Source organism: Colletotrichum fructicola (genome assembly GCF_000319635.2).
Source record: "Colletotrichum fructicola Nara gc5 chromosome Unknown KSG_Nara_v1_contig07, whole genome shotgun sequence".
NCBI lineage: Eukaryota > Fungi > Ascomycota > Sordariomycetes > Glomerellales > Glomerellaceae > Colletotrichum > Colletotrichum fructicola.
The window spans coordinates 4175384-4183597 of NW_027094057.1; the positions used below are offsets into that span (position 1 = coordinate 4175384).

The 8214-nt window shown below is 51.7% G+C and overlaps 2 protein-coding genes across 2 annotated transcripts; one reads left to right on the forward strand and one right to left on the reverse strand.

Annotated features, from left to right (window-relative positions):
* On the forward strand, positions 1-2038 carry Laccase-7 (Laccase; the record flags this gene model as incomplete). The annotated part of the gene is made up of 4 exons (XM_032036525.1): positions 1-493; positions 556-851; positions 907-1809; positions 1865-2038. 4 exons carry the CDS (start codon positions 1-3, stop codon positions 2036-2038), a joined length of 1866 nt encoding a protein of 621 aa, XP_031884481.1.
* A 2382-nt stretch (positions 2039-4420) lies between these two features.
* sirO-0 (Oxidoreductase sirO) lies at positions 4421-5416 on the reverse strand (the record flags this gene model as incomplete). Its single annotated transcript, XM_032036523.1, has 1 exon — positions 4421-5416. The coding sequence occupies one exon, from the start codon at positions 5414-5416 to the stop codon at positions 4421-4423; it is 996 nt and encodes a 331-aa protein (XP_031884428.1).
* Between the last annotated feature and the right edge of the window lie 2798 nt (positions 5417-8214).

Here is an 8214-nt window from a genome sequence, read left to right on the forward strand (position 1 = left end):
ATGGTTTCCGCCAAAACATTCGCTACCTGGGCAGTTGCCGCCATTGCTGGCGTTGCCGCTGCCCCTTCTGAGCTTCACCATGTCGCCCGTCGCGACTGTGGAAGCAAAGGAAACTCAGTGTCTCAAGCCGAGACTGCCCCTGTTGCCGCAACCTCTCCCCAGACCTCTACCGACGGCCAGACTACCAATGGAGGTCAAGCCACTACCGGTGGCCAAACTACAACCGGGGGTCAAACCCCTACCAGCGGCGCGGCCTCATCTGGCGATGACAGCACCTGTGTCAACAGCCCTACTAGTCGCCAGTGCTGGCTTCCTGGTTACGATCTGACGACCAACTACTACGAGAATGTTCCCGACACGGGTGTTGTCAGAGAGTACTGGTTCAACATTGAAAACACCACTGCTTCCCCTGACGGCTACGAGATGCCCGTGCAGTTGATCAACGGATCCTTCCCCGGACCCACCATCATCGCCGACTGGGGTGACACCGTCAGTAAGTAGTAACTCATAGCAAAGAACTTGCATCTTACGGAGGCTAATGACATCCGCGTAAAGTTGTTCACCTGACAAACTCCCTCCAAACCAACGGAACTGGTCTTCACTTCCACGGCATTCGTCAGAACTACACCGACCAGATGGATGGCGTTCCCAGCATCACCCAATGCCCCATCGCCCCCGGAGACACCTACACCTACAAGTGGCGCGCTGTTGAGTATGGCACCGGCTGGTACCACTCTCACTTCTACGTTCAGGCTTGGGACGGCGTCTTCGGCGGTATCACTATCAACGGCCCCGCCACTGCTAACTATGATGTCGATCTCGGCCATCTCTTCCTGAACGACTGGTACCACGTAAGTGACTGATGGCTCCAAACTCCATTCAAGGGCATGGACTAACCGATCTCAGCAAACTGCTGATGAGCTCGTTTCTCACGCTGCCACCGGTGGCCCGCCGACTGCGGTCAACGGTCTCATCAACGGAACCAACACCTACAACGACACCATGGGATCCCGCTTCGAGACTGTCTTCGAGGCTGGCAAGAAGTATCGCCTGCGTCTTGTCAACGCCGCTGCTGACAACCACTTCCGATTCATGATTGACAACCACACCATGGAGGTCATTGCCAACGACTTCGTCCCCATTGTCCCCTACAACGCCACCCAGCTCAGCATCGGCATGGGTCAGCGTTACGACATCATTGTCGAGGGCAAGGACCTGACCGACGGCGACTTCTGGATCCGCGCTATTGCTCAGGAGGCCTGCTCCGAGTCTGATGCTGTCGACGATGTCAAGGGTATCGTCCGCTACTCCAACTCCTCCACCTCCGAGCCCACCACCTCTGCCTACAGCTACGACGACTCTTGCGCTGACGAGCTGTCCTCCAACCTCATTCCCCACCTCGCTATCAACGTTTCTTCCGAGTACATCTCAACCGATGAGAACGTCGGTGTCATGGTTCAAGACAACGCCCTCCTCTGGACCATGAACAAGACTTCCATGCACACCCAGTGGGAGTACCCCACCGCTCTCCAGCTCTCCCAGAAGAACGAGACTTGGTTGTCCAAGCAGAACGCCATCCGCTTCCCTCAGGTGAACGAGTGGGTCTACATGGTCATCCACTCTCCCTTCGCGCAGGATCACCCCATGCATCTTCACGGCCATGACTTCTGGCTCCTGGACGCTGGCTACGGTAACTTCGACCTCGATCAGACCGACCGTCTGACTCTTGTCAACGCCCCGAGAAGAGACGTCGCCATGCTGCCTGCTAGTGGTTACATGGTCATTGCTTTCCCCACCAACAACCCTGGTGTAAGTCATTCCGTGCACTTTACTTGCCGAGTTTCTTGCTAATTATGTCTCCTAGGCTTGGTTGTGCCATTGCCACATCGCCTGGCACACGTCCGAGGGCTTCGCTGTGCAAATTATTGAGCGCGAGTCCGAGATTGAGTACGACAGTGACGCGCTTAACAAGACCTGCACCAACTGGTCCAACTACGTTGCCAGCGTTGACCTGATCCAGTACGACTCTGGTGTTTAGAGATATCAGCTATAATGGTAATCACGGGGGTCGAATCGGTGTGATAATTCAAGTACATAGGTTGCAAAGGAAAGCGGAATTTCCGGAGCCAATGGCATGTCATTCTTTACCTTGCAAATGCGTTCATAGTGCTTGGTGACGCTCACTGATGTGACACCTCGGCCTGCGATGACTGTGAATGTGCAGAACTCTCCTCATTCTGCCCTGGTTCTAACACATTGATCAAACCATGCTGAGGTATCATTGACACGAGATTTCCGGGCTGCATGTGCCGTCATATGCATCAAAGCATTCACAATGGACTTTTTGTACGCGACGTCTCATCCGGAACTCCCCGGTATGCTACTACAATATTTCATGATCGTGGGATGAGGTGTTTCCGAAAAGAAAATGATTTCAATGAGCTGGATTGCGCCTAACTGTACCGGGCAATTGGAACTTAAGCATCTTCCTTTCTCAAGGAAGTTATCTCATAGGGTGTAAGTAACTGCCAGTCGCTACGTCAGGGTCATTATGACCTATGAGTTTTCTCCCTAGACGTTTCGTAGCCCATCTAGGAAGTGTCTGGGTGTGCCGAAGATACGACAAAGCCATCACACTATGCTCATGAAACAAGAGGCAAGAGGTTTTGCAGAACCAGTCAAGAAAGAACGCATCTACCGCAGAACTCGACAAGCATTTCGGCGTTTCTGTGGACTTTCGGGTTCCATGTGGAGAGCCCGTAACACCGGGAGCAACTTGGACTTGTTCGTAGGACATCACCACGCCTATTCCCCCTGAGAGTGGCATAGACCCCGGATTAAGACTCTGTTCACGTTTCTGGTCCTAATGCATGGTCAGATCCGCCACATCTGAGCCATTTGGGGAAGCGTTATAACGGTGCAAACGACCAACAAGTCAATGCCGAATAATAGCAGCAAGGAGGTGCGTTGCGATCTACAGTCTGGTGAGGGAGACATGCCGACAGCAAATTTGAAACACGTTTGTTTCCCAAGGATCGTATTTCCGGTTGTAGACTAATATAAATCTTTCCAAAACAGTTCAAGTGTATTATTTTGGAACCGGAGGTAATTTTTGATCACATTTGGCAATGGAATTGTCTCACAGTTGACTTGAGCTGGCTATGTCTGCAGGTCCTCTCAAGATATGAACATGAGCAAAGGGGACGCATATAAGTCTCGTCACAGCTTGAGCGGCCAAAACAACAATCATGCTCGGTGAGCATTCTTGATCGAAGAAGTCTTTCACGATGTCAGCGCTAAAATTAGAAACATCGAGTCCTCGACTAGCGGGTACTGAACCCCAAAAACGGACGCCCGGTCGAAGCGCCCCGCATTGAGACTATTAGCGCAATCCTTCACGCGGCCCTGGGGGAGATCCCGCGGTTGCCTAGCGATCTCAAGTTCCTACCGTCAACAACATCAACCTGATTCACCGTCTGGCTTCAACCGTGACCGGGTGAGCTCGTCCATGGGCCTTCACCGCTGCATTCGGAAGATAGTCTCCGCTGATTCTTTCCCCGAGAAGTCTGTGCTTCTCGAAGTCCCGTTTTTTTGCCTCAAGGTATCGTCTCAGTTGACGTTATCTCACGGTAACCACGTCGTCCGATCACCAGGCGCCACCCCGTTCACATCCAACTCCAGCTTGAACATGAGCAGACAAACAAGATCGTCTACGAGGAAACAAAGTGAAGACGCACGTCAATCATCACCCGGTCCACCCGGGTCCATGATTTCATCGACTCCAGCCTCTATCCCAACCTTGCGCTTCGTAAACCAATCCAAATGGGAAACATGGCTGGCAGAAAATTATGCTATCTCATCTGGCCTGTGGGTTCAAATTGCCAAGAAGAACTCGAATATACCGACTGTAACCTATGACGAGGCGCTTGACATTGCATTATGCTTCGGGTGGATCGACGGCCAACGCAAGTCTTATGATGAAAGACACTTCGTCCAGAGGTTTACGCCTCGTCGGAAGAAAAGTCTTTGGTCCAAGAGAAACGTGGACAAGGTTGCTAAGTTGATTGAGGCTTGTCGTATGCAACAGTCAGGCCAGGTTGAGATCGATACAGCGAAAGCGGACGGTCGCTGGGACAGGGCATACTCTTCAGCCAGCGTGATGGAGGTACCACTGGATTTTCAGACGGCGTTGGAAGTAAACGACAAGGCTAGAAAATTCTTTGATGCGCTCAACAAGACACAGAGATACTCATTTCTGTGGAGGATCAAGACGACGAAGAGGCCAGAGACACGGAAACGCAAAATCGGGCAGTTTGTGGAGCTACTCGCTGAACACAAGACTCTTTGAAAGAGTTGATGAGCCTTGCTTTGGATGAAGTTGTCTTCATATGGAGCGGGTGAAATTTCTATAAAATGTCTACTATGCCGCGATTTGGCTTGCATACTTCATGCCGGTACTTGTGATAAAAGGAATGTCGACCACAGGTGCCTCATGCGATACCTTATCCCAAACCCTGTTAATACGGCTGACAATTGCCGCAGGCAGGGGCCCTTTCTTCAAGCCGACGAGATTATCGTCCAACTGAGGTACACTGCTTGCACCCATTACGATACCATCTTCATGTGCTGGATCGAGAGCAGAACTGAAAGCTACCCATCGAGTGGCTAGATCATATCCAGAGACACCCGCGTCCTGTGCGATCTCATTCCAAGCTGTCAACGCATCCAACATCGACGGCTTGTTGTACATCTCGTTGTAGAAGAAGCCCTGAGCACCTCCCTCTTTTCCGAATCGTCCAGCACCGTCCATGACTTGTTGCTTCGTCTTTGCTAAGAAGCCTCCAGCCGTAGGACTATAAGCGTAAAAGGAGATGCCAAGTTTGCGTAATGTTGGAAACAAGGTCCTCTCAAAACTTCGGGTTAAGGGATTATAGTTCCCCTGGTAGACGGTTGGAAGAACCCAGCCTTGGGATTTCTGATGGTCGTAGATTCTCTGCACCTCTTCGGCCGTGTGATTGGAAACGCCGAAGCGCCAAAAAGCTCCATCTTCGAAAAGCTGTTGGATGCCTGAGAGAGTCTCCTCGATGGGAATAGTAGGATCAGGGGAGTGGAGGTAAAGAATGTCGATTTGCTTGATATTGAGCTTCTTCAATGATGCTTGAGTCCGCTGAATTACTTGGTCTTTGCGCAGCGAGCCAGGGTCCATGATGCCAGGAATTTTCGTGGCGATGTTGAAGCTTTCTCCAGCTCGAGCTTCACCGAGGAGCTCTTCGCTGTCACCGTAACCTTGTGCGACGTCAATCTCAGTCACACCCCTCACACGGAGATCTTCGAGGCATGACTTGAGGGCGGCGGGGGTCCAGTTGTCTTTGGACAAGAAAAGGCCCCCGCCAATGATTGGCTTAACTGGAGCCATGGCCAGGATGAAGACTCAAGGGAAGCTGTAGAACACCTTGAGAAAAGAGATAACTTCAGAGTGATAGCAGTTATGCGTGAGAGCTCGGGGCCAAGACGGACTTCACGGATATCAGATCTCCCATTTCTGAAATACGAAACCGAGGTATCGGCGGCTTCGGCGCCTACGGCGGTCAACCAGCCGCCTCAGGCCTGGGTTTCTCCGTCCGCGTCCGTCCGCGATCTCGTTTTCCAAGTCTTCGTCTGCGGCGTTGAACTCTCTCTTGCCTCATTCTGCGTAATGCAGCAATCGTCAACGCAACTGTCCGCTTAGTGAGCGGAAGCTGGCTACTCATGGTGTTGCTTAAAGTTTCCATGGCAAACTCAGCTTATATCCATTCTGGCGCTTATTGGGTCAAGTCGCCTCACACGGGTCGTCTCGTTGCCGTCAAAATGGGCCTAAACCTTATCTTCAGCGCATCGTCACATTGAGCGGGGGATGTTCCCTGCCCACAGACAGGCGAGATGGGGCCTGGAAACTGGGCCCTTTGCCAACTGTTCAGTGCTTTTCAGGCCTTGACTTGGCGTTGAGACCCTTATGCAACGGCGCCTGCGAGCATGGGATTCTCAAATGCGCTGTTTACCACAATCCTCCACAATCTCTCGAAGTTTGAAGACGATCAGACGCAGATGAGGGGCTGAGAGAACAAGGTTAACCATGAGTGCCCATCTAGTTGTTGACTTACACTTGCCCAACTTACCATGAGCCTCTCGTAGTCCTAGAATCAATCTGGAGAAACCTGCCGTACAGTTGCAGCAGACCCATCAGATCCTACGTGGAACGGTTTCAACAGCTTCGCAGCCCGCCTGTAGATGCCACGGTAGCAAAGACTCAATGAATGGCGCAACTCGCTTACACACCGCTCCTTCAGCGGCCTCTGCCACAGCGACCCCAGAGCCCCCACAACGGCTATCTTGCCGAGTTGCGTTGCTGTGCTCGGGTATTCGTACTGAACGGAGTACGGATGAAAACGGTCTGCCAACCAAGTGTATTTTTATAACGTAGATCAGGGTCCAGTTTCCTCTTTGAGGCTCGGGATAATCTCCATGGTTGGTTTGTTGGAAGTTTGCAGTTTGTACGTCGACAATGCAGTGTGATCTAAACCATTTGCTGCAGGGCATTCACACCGAGTCTCAGGCTAACTTTCGCAGAAGTTGAATAGAATCCATGGCCCCAACGAACCCGTCCGCTTCCTTCTTTTCAACCCAAAAGCGCTCCGCATGCGACCGATGCCGAAAACAGAAACTACGCTGCCCAGTCCGAGTAGATGATACACAACACTGCGATCGATGTATTCGAGCGGGAGTTCCTTGCGTCACCGGCTACACGCAGCCCTTAGGGCGTTCTTGTCATGACGTCTTGGGGAGACGGAGCAGTATTTCTAAGACGGCCCGCGCCGGTGGGATAAGGTACCAACCGACCGATCCATCGCCGCCTGGATCCTCCGGATCGCAGTCCACCGCCGAGACAAGGTCCGGCACGTCACTGGACCCGAGTCCGAGAGCCTCGTACTTTGGCGGGCTGTTGCCCAAAGACATTGATGACTTGCACTCACTCGCCAACCACCACTTCGACTTGGACGACCTCGCTAGTTCGTACGTGGAGTCGGAAGCGCTGCTGTCCCTTCCGCAGCCAATTGATCTAGACTATCACATGGATATTGGAGATGGTCAAATCCATGATCCACCTCTGTTGCACAACGAGGAAGGCGATTTCATAGCCGCACTTGAGTCTACTACTGCTATAGAAGAGCCCAAGGACTTTCGCAAGGAGTCTGAGGCCTTGTCCTGGGCTCAATGCGACCTTCGACTGTCACAACTCAGCGTTGATTTGTGTAAACAAATGGAGGTGTACAAGAAGGCGGAACAACACCCCCATGAAAGGGACCAACCAGTCGCCGACAAGACCAGCCCCGTTTCCACCAACCGACAGGCCGATCCAAATGCTTTCGGCAATGCCCTCTGCAGCACGTCTGAATTTCTCACCATTTTCCAATGTAACATTAGACGGAGCGACATGGCTGGGCAAGGGAGTTCCTTTCCTTCGCCAAGTTTTACCTGTATTCTCAATCTGCTGGCGTGTTATGCACGGATCATAGCCATCTTCGACAGCTTGCTACTCGATCTTTACGATCAACTCAAAAAGGGACCAACCTCGACATCCCAATCCGCCACATCAAGAGATCCCCAAACTCTACCAGGGCTTCAGCTCGGAGGGTTCGTCGTCCAACAAGGCACACTACAGACGAAGATACTTGTACAAACAATCGAACATCAGTTTGAGACCATTGAGAAGACACTTGGCCTACCTCTCGAGCTGAGGATCTCGGGTAAACGAGATGAGTATCATGATGGCCTACTGCATGGTGGTATAGATCAAGCCTCACTATCGAGTGTTTTGAATTGCTTTGGGGCCATGGATCAGGCAGCGGGCGCTGAGAATAGAACACATTTTGCGGCTTCACTAGCATCACTGAAGGAAGCTATCGTTCATGTCAAGCGGATTCTAGACACTTAGCGGCAGAATTAAACGATCAACTTCCACAATTGACGGCTTGTTCATTCAATTAAATGAGACCTTGCATCCAGTTTTCTATGATGATAAGGCAATTGCGATAATCATCGCAGAGGTGATGCAGTTTTGACGCTCAAATTCAGGGAAAAGAAATCTAACACAGTACATGATGAGAGGTGCTACTCTCAAATGACGCCTGTGGTTACACCTGACACTGATCTTCAAGCTATCATTGCCCCATACCC